Source organism: Myxine glutinosa, chromosome 2 (genome assembly GCF_964187855.1).
Source record: "Myxine glutinosa chromosome 2, kmMyxGlut1.1, whole genome shotgun sequence".
Classification (NCBI taxonomy): domain Eukaryota; kingdom Metazoa; phylum Chordata; class Myxini; order Myxiniformes; family Myxinidae; genus Myxine; species Myxine glutinosa.
In genome coordinates this window covers 271,351,390-271,371,123 of record NC_136262.1, presented here as the reverse complement: position 1 = coordinate 271,371,123, position 19,734 = coordinate 271,351,390, and the positions used below count along the sequence as shown (strand labels likewise).

Here is a 19,734-nt window from a genome sequence, read left to right as displayed (position 1 = left end):
CTTTTCATCACACACTTTTCATCGTACACTTTTCATCATAAACTTTTCATCATAAACTTTTCATCATAAACTTTTCATCACAAACTTTTCATCACACACTTTTCATCACACACTTTTCATCACACACTTTTCATCACACACTTTTCATCACACACTTTTCATCATAAACTTTTCATCACACACTTTTCATCACACACTTTTCATCACAAACTTTTCATCATAAACTTTTCATCATAAACTTTTCATCATAAACTTTTCATCATAAACTTTTCATCATAAACTTTTCATCATAAACTTTTCATCATAAACTTTTCATCATAAACTTTTCATCATAAACTTTTCATCATAAACTTTTCATCACACACTTTTCATCATAAACTTTTCATCATAAACTTTTCATCATAAACTTTTCATCATAAACTTTTCATCACACACTTTTCATCATAAACTTTTCATCATAAACTTTTCATCACACACTTTTCATCATAAACCTTTCATCATAAACCTTTCATCATAAACTTTTCATCACACACTTTTCATCATAAACTTTTCATCACACACTTTTCATCACACACTTTTCATCACAAACTTTTCATCACACACTTTTCATCACAAACCTTTCATCACACACTTTTCATCATAAACCTTTCATCATAAACTTTTCATCATAAACCTTTCATCATAAACCTTTCATCATAAACTTTTCATCACACACTTTTCATCACACACTTTTCATCACAAACTTTTCATCACACACTTTTCATCATAAACTTTTCATCACACACTTTTCATCACAAACTTTTCATCAAACACTTTTCATCATAAACCTTTCATCATAAACTTTTCATCACACACTTTTCATCACAAACTTTTCATCAAACACTTTTCATCATAAACCTTTCATCATAAACTTTTCATCACACACTTTTCATCACACACTTTTCATCATAAACTTTTCATCATAAACTTTTCATCATAAACTTTTCATCACAAACTTTTCATCACACACTTTTCATCATAAACTTTTCATCACACACTTTTCATCACACACTTTTCATCACACACCTTTCATCATAAACTTTTCATCACACACTTTTCATCACACACTTTTCATCACAAACTTTTCATCACACACTTTTCATCATAAACTTTTCATCACACACTTTTCATCACAAACTTTTCATCAAACACTTTTCATCATAAACCTTTCATCATAAACTTTTCATCACACACTTTTCATCACAAACTTTTCATCAAACACTTTTCATCATAAACCTTTCATCATAAACTTTTCATCACACACTTTTCATCACACACTTTTCATCATAAACTTTTCATCATAAACTTTTCATCATAAACCTTTCATCATAAACTTTTCATCACACACTTTTCATCATAAACTTTTCATCATAAACATTTCATCAAACACTTTTCATCATAAACCTTTCATCATAAACTTTTCATCACACACTTTTCATCATAAACTTTTCATCACACACTTTTCATCATAAACTTTTCATCACACACTTTTCATCATAAACTTTTCATCATAAACTTTTCATCATAAACTTTTCATCACACACTTTTCATCATACACTTTTCATCATAAACTTTTCATCATAAACTTTTCATCATAAACTTTTCATCATAAACTTTTCATCACACACTTTTCATCATACACTTTTCATCATAAACTTTTCATCACACACTTTTCATCATAAACCTTTCATCATAAACCTTTCATCATAAACTTTTCATCACACACTTTTCATCATACACTTTTCATCATAAACTTTTCATCACACACTTTTCATCATAAACCTTTCATCATAAACCTTTTTCATAAACTTTTCATCACACACTTTTCATCATAAACTTTTCATCACACACTTTTCATCATAAACCTTTCATCATAAACTTTTCATCATAAACTTTTCATCATAAACTTTTCATCATAAACTTTTCATCACACACTTTTCATCTTACACTTTTCATCACACACTTTTCATCACACACTTTTCATCACACACTTTTCATCACACACTTTTCATCATAAACTTTTCATCATAAACTTTTCATCATAAACTTTTCATCACACACTTTTCATCATAAACTTTTCATCATAAACTTTTCATCATAAACTTTTCATCATAAACTTTTCATCACACACTTTTCATCATACACTTTTCATCATAAACTTTTCATCATAAACTTTTCATCATAAACTTTTCATCATAAACTTTTCATCACACACTTTTCATCATACACTTTTCATCATAAACTTTTCATCATAAACTTTTCATCACACACTTTTCATCATACACTTTTCATCATACACTTTTCATCATACACTTTTCATCACACACTTTTCATCACACTTATCATCACACACTTTTCATCACACACTTTTCATCACACACTTTTCATCACACTTTTCATCATAAACTTTTCATCACACACTTTTCATCACACACTTTTCATCATACACTTTTCATCATACACTTTTCATCACACACTTTTCATCACACACTTTTCATCATACACTTTTCATCATACACTTTTCATAACACACTTTTCATCATACACTTTTCATCATACACTTTTCATCACACACTTTTCATCACACACTTTTCATCATACACTTTTCATCATACACTTTTCATCACACACTTTTCATCATACACTTTTCATCATACACTTTTCATCACACACTTTTCATCACACACTTTTCATCATACACTTTTCATCATACACTTTTCATCACACACTTTTCATCACACACTTTTCATCATACACTTTTCATCACACACTTTTCATCACACACTTTTCATCACACACTTTTCATCACACACTTTTCATCACACACTTTTCATCATAAACTTTTCATCACACACTTTTCATCACACACTTTTCATCATACACTTTTCATCACACACTTTTCATCATACACTTTTCATCATACACTTTTCATCACACACTTTTCATCACACACTTTTCATCACACACTTTTCATCACAAACTTTTCATCATAAACTTTTCATCACACACTTTTTATAACACACTTTTCATCACACACTTTTCATCACACACTTTTCATCACACACTTTTCATCATAAACTTTTCATCACACACTTTTCATCACACACTTTTCATCATACACTTTTCATCATACACTTTTCATAACACACTTTTCATCATACACTTTTCATCATACACTTTTCATCACACACTTTTCATCACACACTTTTCATCATACACTTTTCATCATACACTTTTCATCACACACTTTTCATCATACACTTTTCATCATACACTTTTCATCACACACTTTTCATCACACACTTTTCATCATACACTTTTCATCATACACTTTTCATCACACACTTTTCATCACACACTTTTCATCATACACTTTTCATCACACACTTTTCATCACACACTTTTCATCACACACTTTTCATCACACACTTTTCATCACACACTTTTCATCACACACTTTTCATCACACACTTTTCATCACACACTTTTCATCATACACTTTTCATCACACACTTTTCATCATACACTTTTCATCATACACTTTTCATCACACACTTTTCATCACACACTTTTCATCACACACTTTTCATCACAAACTTTTCATCATAAACTTTTCATCACACACTTTTTATAACACCCTTTTCATCACACACTTTTCATCACACACTTTTCATCACACACTTTTCATCATAAACTTTTCATCACACACTTTTCATCACACACTTTTCATCATACACTTTTCATCACACACTTTTCATCATACACTTTTCATCATACACTTTTCATCACACACTTTTCATCATAAACTTTTCATCATAAACTTTTCATCACACACTTTTCATCACACACTTTTCATCACACACTTTTCATCATAAACTTTTCATCACACACTTTTCATCATAAACTTTTCATCATAAACTTTTCATCATAAACTTTTCATCACACACTTTTCATCACACACTTTTCATCACAAACTTTTCATCATAAACTTTTCTTCACACACTTTTCATCACACAGTTTTCATCACACACTTTTCATCACACACTTTTCATCATAAACTTTTCATCATAAACTTTTCTTCACACACTTTTCATCACACACTTTTCATCACACAGTTTTCATCACACAGTTTTCATCACACAGTTTTCATCACACAGTTTTCATCACACACTTTTCATCACACACTTTTCATCACACACTTCTCATCACACACTTCTCATCACAAACATTTCATCAAACACTTTTCTTCATACACTTTTCTTCATACAGTTTTGTTCTCTTTTATTTAAGGCCTGGCCTCGATGAGGGCCATATAGTCCATGACTGGAGCCTCCAACAAATAAAATGCGTACTGCACTACACTCAGACATGTGGACCCGTGTACACACAGACCCATATACACACAGACTCGCGTACCGACAAACTCGCGTATACAGAAACACGCGTACATGTAGACCCGTATACACACAGACTCGCGTACCTAAAAACTCATGTACACAGAGACACGCGTACACAGAGACATGCGTACACAAGGGACATGTGTACATGCGGACCCATGTACACACAGACACGTGTACATGCGGACCCACCTAAACACAGGCACGCACACACACAGACCCGAGTACACCACACAAAAAAAGGCACATGTGCACACAGACATGCATACATGCAGACAGGAGTGCACGTAGATACATGCACACACACGTGTACATGCAAATCCAAGCACACGCAGACAGGCGTACACCTGTACAGACAAGCAGACACCACCCAGACACTCGTACACACAGACACACATACACGCAGACACAAGTACAGAAGCACATGCAGACACACGTACACACATACAGTCACGTGAAAAAGTAAGTAGACCCCATGTAAAGTTTTGACTTTTTCAACATATTTCAACAGACAGCTATTTGATCTTCATTTCAACAATATTGATAGATAAAGGTGATATAATATAACAAATATCATGAAACAATTTACATTTTGTAGTCCATTGTATAATTTAAATAAACATAAATGCAAATTTCGCATGTGGAAAAAGTAAGTACACCCCTGGCTCTCATAGGTGGTATTGCCCACTTTGGCAGAAACAACCTCAAGTAGGCGTTTCTTATAACTGTCTACCAGTCTCTGACATCGACTGGGAGAAAGTTTACCCACTCCTCCATGCAGAATTCTTTCAGCTGTGCGATGTTTGAGGGGTTTCTTGCATGCACAACAACAACAACAACAACAACATGCATTTTAAAGGCCATTTTCCCTGCTAGAGCGGGGGTTAGCCTTGCGGTCCCCATGACAATCTTCTCCATTTTGCCCTATTTTCTGCATCTCTCCTTGTTAACCCGCTTGCCCGCATTTCTTCTTCCACCATCTTTAGCCAAGTCTTTCTCGGTCTTCCCTGTCTTCTACTTCCTTCTACATTCATTTCCATCACTCTTCTCAACCAGTCACTTTCATCCTTCCTCAACACATGACCAAACCATCTCAACCTGTTCCTCTTCACAGCATCAATCACAGGCTCTATTCCCATCATCTTTCGCAATTCATCATTTGTCTTCCTCTCTCTCAACGATACTCCGCACATCCGCCGAACCATTCGCATTTCCACCCTTTCCAACCTTCGTTGCATTCTTGCATTCTTGGATTGCATTCTTGCATGCACAGCTCGTTTCAAATCCCCCCACAACATCTTGATGGGATTTAGATCCGGGCTTTGACTTGGCCATTTCAGAACCCTCCATTTCTTTCTTTTCAGCCATTCCTTGGTGGATTTACTGGTATGTTTAGGGTCATTGTCATGTTGCAAGGTCCACCTTCAGTTGAGCTTCAACATTCCGACAGATGACCTCACATTATCCTCAAGCACCCTCTTGTACAATGAAGTATTCATCGTGGATTCTATGATGGTGAGCTGCCCAGGCCCTGATGCAGCAAAGCTGCCCCAAACCTTAATATTTCCACCACCATGCTTTACAGTTGGTATCAGGTTCTTGTGGTCAAATGCTGTCTTTGGTTTTCGCCAAACATGTCTTCTGGTAATGCGGCCAAATAGCTCTACCTTTGACTCTTCTGTCCAGAGCACATTGTTCCAGAAGTCCTGGTCTTTGCCCAGGTGTTCATTGGCAAACTTTAGTCTTGCCCTGATGTTCTTTCTGGACAGCGAAGGTTTCCTCCTGGCACACCTCCCATGTAGATCAAATTTGTGCAGCCACTTTCTAATGGCAGACTCGTGCACTTTGTCATCAACAGTGGCAAAAGCTACCTGTCGGTCCCGTGATGACATTCTGGGGTTCTTAGAGACTTCTTTCAGCATCTTGCGGTCTGCTCTCGGGCTGAACTTGCTGGGGCGGCCTGGCCTGAACAAGTTGGCAGTTGTTTGGAATCTTCTCCACTTGTAGATGATCTTCCGGACAGTCGAATGATTGATTTCAAATTGTTTGGAGATCTTTTTAAATCCCTTCCCAGACTCGTAGGCATCTATAACCTTCTTTCTGAAGGCCTCAGAGAGCTCTTTTGATCTATGCAAGGTGACGTCGCACACTTCAACAACAAGGAGCAAACCAAACTAAATGTCTGAGGTTTAAATAAGACAGGTTCCTCCAAGATCCTCTCTAACGATGTTCTAATCATTTGCACCTGATCTGGTGCACCTGATTCTAATTTTAGGTATTTGAAGTCGTGATAAATGTAGGGGTGTACTTACTTTTTCCACATGCGAAATTTGCATTGATGTTTATTTAAATTATACAATGGAATACAAAATGTAAATGTTTCATGGTATTTGTTATATTATATCACCTTTATCTATCCATATTGTTGAAATGAAGATCAGATAGCTGTATGTTGAAATATGTTGAAAACGTCAAAACTTTACATGGTGTGTACTTTTTCACGTGACTGTACATGAGTAAACGCATACATGTATACATACATACAAACATACATACATGTAGACATGCGTACATGCAGACACATGTACAGAATAACATGCAGACACACATACACGAGTACATGCAGACACCCATGTCACGAGTACATGCAGACACCCATGTCATGAGTACATGCAAACCTGAGTACACGCATACATGCAGACACTGCAACACACAGTTGGTGGTCTTTCCGTCTTCTACCGACTCCTCTCCGGCCTTGCTCCCCCCAGCTCACTCTGGGCTCTGTCCCCCAAATATTCCTGCAGGTCGCACAAGATCTGCCTGCAACCCTCTTATGGTTAAACTGCCAAAATCAAGACTCTCTGCTCACCTTCACTCCTTCATTCCTCTTTTCTCTCGCCTCTGGAACAAACTCCCTCGCTCTCTTCAATCCCACTCCTCCCTCCAGGTCTTTAAAACAACTGTTCACCACCATCTCTTATCTTCCCCAATCCAAAACCTTGATCTTTTCTACCCCCGCTAATTTCACCCCAGATCCACTTTTTGAGGTGCCGACTTCTTTCCTGGAAGTCCTTGGTGTCCTTGCGTTTTATACCTATCCTGCGCCCCCCCCCCAAGCCCTCTCCCTCCCACACATCTCCCGATGTCCCTGCTCTCAAATTTTGTGTTTGTGTGCTTCCTCCCCTTGTCTCCCCATCTTGTCGACCGCTCCCCTTTTTATATACTTTGTTTGCTTGTTTGTTTGATTTGTTTGTTTGATAAATGTTAGCTCTTTCACGAGCCTCGACTCTGTATAAAAAAGAAAAGAAAAAAAAAGACGTATTCGAGGACATGGACATACAGACACAAGTACATGCAAACATGCAGACTCCCATACATACAGACAAGTGAGCACGAGCATACGTACACACTAATTTGTGCGTATGTAAGCGTGTGTGCCCACACATGTGTGCTGTAGTTATTCTATATAACAGACCTTATGGAAACTTCCATTGGAGTGAAACTCGCATTGCATCATATCAAAGAAGATGGGAATGGTGGCTTTTCGCAGCTCGCTTTCGGGAACCAAGGTCATTTCGAGGATCGGTCCCACCATCTCCGGAATGAAGCGGATCTTGTGCGGTCCTTTTGCAACACAAAGCAACATCATTTGGAGAGGCATGTGTTAAATCGGAGCATGGAATATGGGGGACATTAATTTACCATGGATATATTGGGTTCATGAACAGGAAAAGGACAAAACAGATGCACATCTTCTAGATCTAGTCTAGGATTGCTTTGAATCCCAGTTTGTAGATAAGGCCACGAGGGCGGGGGGCGCAGTGTTAGACCTCCTCTTTAAGTTATCATCCCAATATGGCACAGGAAGTGTGAGGGGAGTGCAGTGTTCGAACCCTCTTTCAGTTATCATCCCAATATGGCACAGGAAGTACGAGGGGAGTACAGTGTTAGACCCCTCTAAGTTATCATCCCAATATGGCACAGGAAGTGGACATTGCAGAACATTGAGAGACATGTGATCATAACAGTGCATGCAGGTGTTCTGTTAAGAGTTAGACAGACTATTAGAGTTAGACTGTTAAGAGTTAGAGTTTGGGATAAGAGAGTGAGGTTATTAGATTTCAGGAAGGCAAATTGTGAGGGTATTAGGAGAGAGTTAGGGCCTATAGTGTAGAAAAATGAATGAATGAATGAATGAATGATCGTTTAAGGCCATTTTCCCCGCTAGAGCGGGGGTTAGCCTTGCGGGCCCCATGACAATCATGGTTCCCTGTTTGAGGCAATGTTTTTATGGCCGGATGCCCTTCCTGATGCCAACCCTTGGTCACGCTCTTACGATGCGCAGGGATACGGTGTACCTATTCTAAATCGGCGTGCACACCTGGATCATTCAGCCCAGCAAGCTGGTACTCAATTTGCCGACCTCGGAAGGATGACAGGCTGAGTCAACCCCCCTGGCGTTAATTCAGCGATCGACCGGGATTCGAACCCAGAATCCTAGGATCCCAAGCCGGCACCCTAACCGCTAAGCCAACACCAGGGCCTATAGTGTAGAGTTAGTATATTTAGGAGAGAGTTATGGGCTATAGTGTAGAGAGTTAGTATATTTAGGAGAGAGTTATGGGCTATAGTGTAGAGAGTTAGTATATTTAGGAGAGAGTTATGGGCTATAATGTAGAGAGTTAGTATATTTAGGAGAGAGTTATGGGCTATAGTGTAGAGAGTTAGTATATTTAGGAGAGAGTTATGGGCTATAGTGTAGAGAGTTAGTATATTTAGGAGAGAGATATGGGCTATAGTGTAGAGAGTTCGTATATTTAGGAGAGAGTTATGGGCTATAGTGTAGAGAGTTAGTATATTTAGGAGAGAGTTATGGGCTATAGTGTAGAGAGTTTGTATATTTAGGAGAGAGATATGGGCTATAGTGTAGCTAGATAGTATATTTAGGAGAGAGTTAGGGGCTATAGTGTAGAGAGATAGTATATTTAGGAGAGAGTTATGGGCTATAGTGTAGAGAGTTAGTATATTTAGGAGAGAGTTAGGGGCTATAGTGTAGAGAGATAGTATATTTAGGAGAGAGTTATGGGCTATAGTGCAGAGAGTTCGTATATTTAGGAGAGAGTTATGGGCTATAGTGTAGAGAGTTAGTATATTTAGGAGAGAGTTAGGGGCTATAGTGTAGAGAGATGGCATATTTAGGAGAGAGATATGGGCTATAGTGTAGAGAGTTCGTATATTTAGGAGAGAGTTATGTATGGGCTATAGTGTAGAGTTAGTATATTTAGGAGAGAGTTATGGGCTATAGTGCAGAGAGTTAGTATATTTAGGAGAGAGTTATGGGCTATATTGTAGAGAGCTAGTATATTTAGGAGAGAGATATGGGCTATAGTGCAGAGAGTTCGTATATTTAGGAGAGAGTTATGGGCTATATTGTAGAGAGCTAGTATATTTAGGAGAGAGATATGGGCTATAGTGTAGAGAGTTCGTATATTTAGGAGAGAGTTATGGGCTATAGTGTAGAGAGTTCGTATATTTAGGAGAGAGTTATGGGCTATAGTGTAGAGAGTTCGTATATTTAGGAGAGAGTTATGGGCTATATTGTAGAGAGCTAGTATATTTAGGAGAGAGATATGGGCTATAGTGTAGAGAGTTCGTATATTTAGGAGAGAGTTATGGGCTATAGTGTAGAGAGTTCGTATATTTAGCAGAGAGTTATGGGCTATATTGTAGAGAGCTAGTATATTTAGGAGAGAGTTATGGGCTATAGTGTAGAGAGTTCGTATATTTAGGAGAGAGTTATGGGCTATATTGTAGAGAGCTAGTATATTTAGGAGAGAGTTATGGGCTATAGTGTAGAGAGCTAGTATATTTAGGAGAGAGATATGGGCTATAGTGTAGAGAGTTCGTATATTTAGGAGAGAGTTAGGGGCTATAGTGTAGAGAGCTAGTATATTTAGGAGAGACTTATGGGCTATAGTGTAGAGAGCTAGTATATTTAGGAGAGAGATATGGGCTATAGTGTAGAGAATTGGTATATTTAGGAGAGAGTTAGGGGCTATAGTGTAGAGAGCTAGTATATTTAGGAGAGAGTTAGGGGCTATAGTGTAGAGAGCTAGTATATTTAGGAGAGAGATATGGGCTATAGTGTAGAGAGTTCGTATATTTAGGAGAGAGATATGGGCTATAGTGTAGAGAGCTAGTATATTTAGGAGAGAGTTATGGGCTATATAGACTAGAGGCAAAATCTGAAAAGGGGCCTAGAAATCACTTTAGGGAGTACGGAATGTTAGGAGCTGGCATCCATGTCAGACTGTTAAAGTGGTTCATAGTGAACATATTTCAAGTGGATGCCCATCAAATTTGGCCTTTTTAAATATTATACAGCCAAAACAAAGTGGCCTCCATTATCGAAAACTCCGAAAACTCCGGATTGTAATAAAATTACACAACTTTGTATTTATACAGGATAACAATGAAATTTGCTGTATTTGGACATATTATAATAATACACACATCTTCCTCAAACGATCTAAGTGATATTTTATCTATTTCTTTCCCTATGGAGAGACAAACATGAAAAAATGCTCTGAAAATCTAAGAAAATTACATCTTGATGCATTATATTGAGCTTGTACAAATGTACGGACATACTTTGATGAAGTTCGTTTGATTTCAAAAAAAAACTGTGTTGGGATAATATTAACATCAGTCTTCGGTGGTGTAGTCCGAGTCATCTTGGGCACTGTTCAAAGGATTCCGACACGTTCCGTCAGCGCAACCACAACCAGCGGTACATCTTAGCTCCTTAAGACGACAACTGCATCTGTGAGATTCGCAATTCTTACACTGGCATTGTGTAAGCTTGAGGTAAACCTCTGGAAATGGTTTATCACTCATCAAATGAGGAAGTATATTTCCAGTTGTACCGTCCTTGTTCCATCCATTTCCCACCGGGGAAGATATATCTGGTTGTGCGATCAGTGAAGAGAGCCAAATTGTACACTGATGGTGTGCTCGCTTGATATGCAGCTTCAGAGAAGATCGGGTTGGTGGCAACTTCTCTGGTTCTTTGTGACCTTTGAGGAACATTTTGAAACGCACGTCATTGATGTTTGTGTTGTTATCATTGTTTGAATACAGTCTGCAGATGAAGCTCTCTACATCTGTCAGTGTTCTTTCAGTAAGTGTGCCGCGTCCGAGCCCGTCCAATAAGGGACAGTTCTTGATGAACGTTTTCCATGCTATTGTTTTGCCAATGCCACAAAATTGACTGACTGTGTCGCAGCCCGAGAGGGCATGGAATGCTGGAAGATTGTGGCGGGGAGCTGGATCAAGGTCTACAGCGTGCACAGCAACAAAGCTCCGTTGCTTCGCTGTTCCCGTTTGCAACCAAAGCTCTCCAGATAAGTCACTGGCAAAGTGAACGAGGAGAACAAGGACGTCTGTGTCCCTGGAACAAATGATCAGACGCTCAAACCCAAGATCTGTCACAGACTTGGCGTGTAACAATATTCTGGTATCAGCTTCATCGTGGTTTGATTTGAGGGAGTTGACGTCCGTTCCACGGGATGACTCAACCGCCGTTCGGTTATGGAATCCGCCAGATGTCACGACTTCACGATTCGGTTGAGTCGACCTTGCTTGACGAATGAGCTCCATGCTCAAAAAGTGTTCCAGGTCTTGCTTGTTTTCTGGGAGGTCAATAAATTGCCTCCAGTTGACGGGTAATGGCACATCCCTGTTGTCCACTTTGCGACGTATTGGCCGGGTTTTCCCGGTCCGTAAAATCCGAGTGGTGTCCTTGATGGTATGTGCTTCATACCTATCAAACACAACGTCAACTCTGGAGCAAGTGTCACTGAAGTGACTGAAGACAGAGGCTACGAACCGGTCTGCGAGTTGTCCAAAATTGTGGGCATTTGCAGGTTTGCCGATTGCTTGAACAAGTGCCTGGCCATCGATGATTACACACGTTTTCAGATTTGCTGTCGGCGGCTCTTTCTCTACAGTTGTTCTTGTCTGAAGGATATTTCCGAGAGCTGCTTTGTTTGTGGATCGCATTGCTCCGGATGTGTCTGCAAGTGATAGAGGAACCGGCGAAAGTTCATGGCTGAGGATTTCCTTCAGGTCCACCTCGCGTCCAGCTTCTTTTGAAACAAGCAAGCGTTGAAAGAGGTTACGGTCTGCTTTGACGAGTTTTTGTTTCAGAGTCGAATTTTTGTTCTGGACCTGATACATGCTTTTCAGCGTCAGGCTTTTCGACTGTCTGAGCTTGTCATGGAATCCCACTTTTTTCGTGATGAGACGTAAGCCCACAAATTCTTTCAATTTGTCTTGCCCTTGTGCATGTGCTGTCAGAAGACATTCCGTTATTTGAGGAGAAGCTACATCTCGAGTGGCCAGGCTAACGACAGCTAGATTTTGGTGTTGAAAAATGCCGAATTTCTTCAGTTGGTCGACAATCTTCTGAACATCTTCCTTGTCCCGCTTTAGTCTTGAGGGTCCGGCTTCTTTTACATAAGAAGGGTTGTAGTCTTCATCTGTAGCATGCATGTCCAACATGGCGCTTGTGTCGTCTACTATTCTGCTCCGTTCGTTGAATGTGAGGCACCATTGATCTCTTGCTCCTTCTGATCTCGTTATTCCTACAAGACCACCGGCAACTTTGCCGACTTTGTTGACGTGCTCTAAGGCTTGATCCGTCGATAGCTGATTGAATGTGTTATTGGTTGTCTTGACCACAAAATTTCCATTCATGAACTCCTGGTGAACATCGGGGTGGCTTGTTTCAAGGATCATAATGTCAGCAAGATAAACTGCCCCCCAGCGAGTGTAGTTTGCGTGGTCATACTGAGCAAACCAGGGTAACATTGCAGCAAAGGACGATTTATGTAGGTTCCAATTTCCAGTTCTCTCTGCACGCAGGAACAGCAACAAGATGGAGATCATTTTGATGTACGTCACCCAAAATCTGGTAGTGGGTGGTTGTGTCTCTTGGAAGTCGTCCAACAGTCTTGTTATTCTGGAGTGCTGAACTGCGTCTTTCAGTGCTTTGACTTTGTTGCTGGTCACATCTCGCTCATTGTGTGCTTCCAAAGCTTCTACGACGTGGACTGATAATGTTTGGAGCTCAACTTCTTCTACTTGGTGATCTTTAGCCCATACGATGAATGGCGGCCAGAGTGTTTTCCAAACAGCTTCAAATGTTAGCTTGTGTGCACGAATAGCCCGGTTGTACGATTTGGCCTGCATGTTATTTTGAGCTGTATTCTCTCCAAAAACGGAACTCTCCGCCCACACCTCCGTAAGACCAGAGTCTGCAAAATGATTTCCAATCACACACATGAAATTCTTGACAATGTGGAACCCCCCAAGTCGCAAGAATATCGTTTTGCATTCATTACTGTTTGCCCACTGTATTTCCTTGGCCTTGCAGTACAGCTGCTGGTCCAGAGTAATGACTGTGGACTGGCCAGGATTTATAATGTTGGAAATCCTCAGGCATCGCATCATAACTGTCCACAGCGTGTCGTTCTCGTGGGCCGGGGCGTTGAGGAGCGGCAAATACCCGATTGTGCAGAGCTCGTGTTTGTCTTGTGTTGTAACTTGGTTGAACCCGGTCCACGCTGGCACATCGTCACTGTTAGAGCCATAGATGCGAGAGAGAATCCAGGCCATATCTCGGGCAGAAGCTTCGTCAGACACCTGATCATCTGGGGTAAACATCGTCTCATTCAAGGTGGCTGTGAATTTAGGATCTTCTCGAGAAGATTGGCGAGTGACTTTCTCCAAACGATGAAGTTCGGGAGGGACCTTCAAGGACCTTGACTTTCCAAGAGGAAGTACTTCCTGTTGCTGATGTTGAGGGGTCCCTCTCTGGTAAACTACCATCTGCGTCGCATGAAACGTCCCCATACCATCTAACGTTTCTTCGATAATGTCGATGTTATCAGCAGCGTATTGGCAAAACTTGTTGGATGATATATTTGAAGGGACAGGAGTATTGTTGCAATCTGCGAAGTGTTGCAGATTTTGAACTCCAAGAGTTGTGTCCAGTCTACGTATCTGGTCATAACTGGGACAGTGTCCTGCGTGATGGATGAGTTCAATCAACGATTTTGAACGTGTTGCCTGATGAATTGCTAGGCCAAGTCCAACGTGTTTTGGTGTGAGCGTTTTGTGCTTCGACACTGCGTAGACTAGGTCTTGACTTATGCTCAAAGCAGTTCGCTTCACAAATTTATCGTCAGCCTGTCCGTCCACTTCCCCAGACAGCAAAATACTGAGGAATAGAAACAAGCTCTCCGGTACAATCTTTTCGGCACTCTCCTTACTAACTGACGTGCAATTATTTAGGCCTGGACGAGAACTGATGTCACCTCTAATGCGTAACGCGCAGTGATGCAAGGTCAACAACTCTTCTGTCTCTGAGCGCGAGAACTGGGTTGGCCTAAGATCATCCATATTTCTCTTTGTCTCCATTTCATCCGAACGCCTTTTCTGTGTCTGAACAGCGATCTTAGATGACAGTGTGGAAAACAACAATTGTGGTTGATGTGGATCGAGTTGAGGTACAAAGTTGATCTGTCCTGGAAGAAGTCGGTGTAGTTTCTCTTTGAGGCGGGATTTATTGTCCCGGTATGGTCCAGCGTCAATGCCGAATTCGCTGAGCAAAGACCTGTACCTTTCCCAAACGTCTAGAAGCGTATAGATTTCACCTCGGGCCAGTCCAGTCGATACTTCAGATGCGACTTTCTCAAAGCAGATATCTCTGGACGTTTGAGTTGTGCTTGTACTAGATTTCGATGCTTTTCTATTGAACTGTACATAACACTTAAGATGATACCTGGCATCAGCAGCCACGAGATCACTTACTCCTGCCAGGCGACACCGCAACACAGGGTCTGTTTGAGCTCCTTGGAGAATTTTGTCAGAAACATCAAAGGTAGCGACCAAATACGTTTGTTTGCAACTTTTCTCTTGGCAGAAAAAGCACAAATCAGTGTCCATAATGGACAGTTTACTGCGTAGAGATGGTCTCGGTGGTGAACTTGTCTCAGGTGCACTGCTTGAGGTGGCAAGAGTGCTTTCATATTTTTTCCTGAGTCGAGTTATTTTGAACGAACTTGTAAACGTCGAATAGCAGTCTTTGTGATTCAGGACTTCAGTCTGTTTTGTGATTTCCTTAAAGTCAATGTTTTGAATTCTTTCAACAGTGTGCCAGTTCTCAGAGTCATTGTACTTCTTGCGCTCTGCAGCGGCTTCACGGACTCTTTGAATTCCGGCGTCTCCGAGGTTTCTCGTTGGTTTCTTTGGGTCTCTGTTTTGACAGAAGATGCAGAGGGTCCAGTCAGTACTTGTGTCAGAACTCCGCTTTTGGCTCTGGCATTTTACCTTGGATTCCATGTTGAAGCTCAACTCAGTTCACCACATCCTGCAAACATCAGAAATTGCATAATATGATAGCCAGTTTCTGCCGGCATTTTTACGTGGTGTCCCGACCGTGCCGTCCCATTACTGCCGTAATGTCGAATCCTATAAAAATTTGAAATTTGTGCAGCCCGACTTCACGATAGCCGGACTGCGGGCTGGAGGTATCAAACTTTTCAATCAGCGTTTTCCCGTCGCAAAGATGTCCGTGTTCAAGCCAAAAAAGATCAATGCTGCACCTGTATAGCTGGTGAAAAGCTGAAGTTCATCTCAAACATCGGTCATCGGTCTGAACATCAGGCAACACTGACGCTGAACGGAAGCGGAAACACCGGAAGTGAAGCTGACCTGATAACGAGGCACTTCCGGCCGCGCCCAACATGGTGGATACGAACAGAAAATACGTGAATCTTTCCATAATGAGTTTCAAGTTTGTGAGAGGTTTAACGCCTAATGATTTGGTGAAATTATGTTTTAAACACATATGCTAAAATCACATTATGCTAAAATAATTTATTATATAATAAATGATTTTAACATGTGATTAAAACATAATATCTTTGCATCAATATATTTAGGACAATTCATATATTTAGAACAATTCATAGGTATCAATGAGATACAAATGCAACATTTCAGAACCATATTTTTGGTAAAGGTTAACATATTTTTCTTAATAGTCAAATCTGACTATTGTATATAAATATGCACATAACTTTATCAAATATGTATAGTTTGGCATGATATTTGCAGGACATCTTACTGGTATCACTGGAGTAAAATATACCAAACTACACAAACATACCCACAGTAAAAGTCAAGATAAGTCGCGTGATTTGAAAATTAACAGAGTTCAGCTTTGAGATTTTTTGTACATTTTTGTGACTGATCTGTATATAACTTTATCAATTCGTTATGGAATGGCCTAATACTTCTTGGACACTTTACTAGTATTGCTGCGATGATATATGTCAAATTTCAGAACCACAGCTTCAGTACAACTGAAGTTATCAGACATTTTCTAAGTTATACATTTTCTATTTGTCCGGCCATTTTGTTTTTGGTATAAAAAAATTAAAAAGGCCCAAATCAATGGGCATCCACCTGAAATATGTTCAGTATGGGTCATATTAACTAGCTGACATGGATGCCTGCTCCTAACATTCCGTACCCCCTGAAGTGGAATTTGAACATTTTTCCACCAGTCTAATAGTGGAGAGAGTTAGTATATTTAGGAGAGAGATATGGGCTATAGTGTAGAGAGCTAGTATATTTAGGAGAGAGTTATGGGCTATAGTGTAGAGAGATAGTATATTTAGGAGAGAGTTATGGGCTATAGTGTAGAGAGCTAGTATATTTAGGAGAGAGTTATGGGCTATAGTGTAGAGAGTTAGTATATTTAGGAGAGAGATATGGGCTATAGTGTAGAGAGATAGTATATTTAGGAGAGAGTTATGGGCTATAGTGTAGAGAGATAGTATATTTAGGAGAGAGTTATGGGCTATAGTGTAGAGAGATAGTATATTTAGGAGAGAGTTATGGGCTATAGTGTAGAGAGATAGTATATTTAGGAGAGAGTTATGGGCTATAGTGTAGAGAGCTAGTATATTTAGGAGAGAGTTATGGGCTATAGTGTAGAGAGCTAGTATATTTAGGAGAGAGTTATGGGCTATAGTGTAGAGAGCTAGTATATTTAGGAGAGAGATATGGGCTATAGTGTAGAGAGATAGTATATTTAGGAGAGAGTTATGGGCTATAGTGTAGAGAGCTAGTATATTTAGGAGAGAGTTAGAGGCTATAGTGTAGAGAGATAGTATATTTAGGAGAGAGTTAGGGGCTATAGTGTAGAGAGCTAGTATATTTAGGAGAGAGTTATGGGCTATAGTGTAGAGAGATAGTATATTTAGGAGAGAGTTATGGGCTATAGTGTAGAGAGCTAGTATATTTAGGAGAGAGATATGGGCTATAGTGTAGAGAGATAGTATATTTAGGAGAGAGTTATGGGCTATAGTGTAGAGAGATAGTATATTTAGGAGAGAGTTATGGGCTATAGTGTAGAGAGCTAGTATATTTAGGAGAGAGTTATGGGCTATAGTGTAGAGAGATAGTATATTTAGGAGAGAGATATGGGCTATAGTGTAGAGAGATAGTATATTTAGGAGAGAGATATGGGCTATAGTGTAGAGAGCTAGTATATTTAGGAGAGAGATATGGGCTATAGTGTAGAGAGCTAGTATATTTAGGAGAGAGTTATGGGCTATAGTGTAGAGAGATAGTATATTTAGGAGAGAGTTATGGGCTATAGTGTAGAGAGCTAGTATATTTAGGAGAGAGTTATGGGCTATAGTGTAGAGAGATAGTATATTTAGGAGAGAGATATGGGCTATAGTGTAGAGAGATAGTATATTTAGGAGAGAGATATGGGCTATAGTGTAGAGAGCTAGTATATTTAGGAGAGAGTTATGGGCTATAGTGTAGAGAGATAGTATATTTAGGAGAGAGTTATGGGCTATAGTGTAGAGAGATAGTATATTTAGGAGAGAGATATGGGCTATAGTGTAGAGAGATAGTATATTTAGGAGAGAGATATGGGCTATAGTGTAGAGAGCTAGTATATTTAGGAGAGAGTTAGGGGCTATAGTGTAGAGAGCTAGTATATTTAGGAGAGAGTTATGGGCTATAGTGTAGAGAGCTAGTATATTTAGGAGAGAGTTATGGGCTATAGTGTAGAGAGCTAGTATATTTAGGAGAGAGTTATGGGCTATAGTGTAGAGAGCTAGTATATTTAGGAGAGAGTTATGGGCTATAGTGTAGAGAGCTAGTATATTTAGGAGAGAGTTATGGGCTATAGTGTAGAGAGCTAGTATATTTAGGAGAGAGTTATGGGCTATAGTGTAGAGAGCTAGTATATTTAGGAGAGAGTTAGGGGCTATAGTGTAGAGAGCTAGTATATTTAGGAGAGAGTTATGGGCTATAGTGTAGAGAGCTAGTATATTTAGGAGAGAGTTATGGGCTATAGTGTAGAGAGCTAGTATATTTAGGAGAGAGTTATGGGCTATAGTGTAGAGAGCTAGTATATTTAGGAGAGAGTTAGGGGCTATAGTGTAGAGAGCTAGTATATTTAGGAGAGAGTTAGGGGCTATAGTGTAGAGAGCTAGTATATTTAGGAGAGAGTTAGGGGCTATAGTGTAGAGAGATAGTATATTTAGGAGAGAGTTAGGGGCTATAGTGTAGAGAGATAGTATATTTAGGAGAGAGATATGGGCTATAGTGTAGAGAGATAGTATATTTAGGAGAGAGATATGGGCTATAGTGTAGAGAGCTAGTATATTTAGGAGAGAGTTATGGGCTATAGTGTAGAGAGCTAGTATATTTAGGAGAGAGATATGGGCTATAGTGTAGAGAGCTAGTATATTTAGGAGAGAGATATGGGCTATAGTGTAGAGAGATAGTATATTTAGGAGAGAGTTATGGGCTATATTGTAGAGAGCTAGTATATTTAGGAGAGAGTTAGGGGCTATAGTGTAGAGAGCTAGTATATTTAGGAGAGAGTTAGGGGCTATAGTGTAGAGAGCTAGTATATTTAGGAGAGAGTTAGGGGCTATAGTGTAGAGAGCTAGTATATTTAGGAGAGAGTTAGGGGCTATAGTGTAGAGAGCTAGTATATTTAGGAGAGAGTTAGGGGCTATAGTGTAGAGAGCTAGTATATTTAGGAGAGAGTTAGGGGCTATAGTGTAGAGAGCTAGTATATTTAGGAGAGAGTTAGGGGCTATAGTGTAGAGAGCTAGTATATTTAGGAGAGAGTTAGGGGCTATATTGTAGAGAGCTAGTATATTTAGGAGAGAGTTAGGGGCTATAGTGTAGAGAG

General features: G+C 39.6%; 1 protein-coding gene across 2 annotated transcripts in view; it reads right to left on the bottom strand.

The window, feature by feature from the left end:
• Positions 1 to 19,734, bottom strand: part of LOC137420545 (dedicator of cytokinesis protein 1) — a gene marked incomplete in the record, with an annotated part of 615,378 nt that overhangs the window by 195,718 nt on the left and 399,926 nt on the right. For both annotated transcript variants that reach the window (XM_078772553.1, XM_078772554.1), the window contains 1 exon segment: positions 7,912 to 8,060. In XM_078772553.1, the coding sequence (XP_078628679.1) occupies positions 7,912 to 8,060 (149 nt within the window).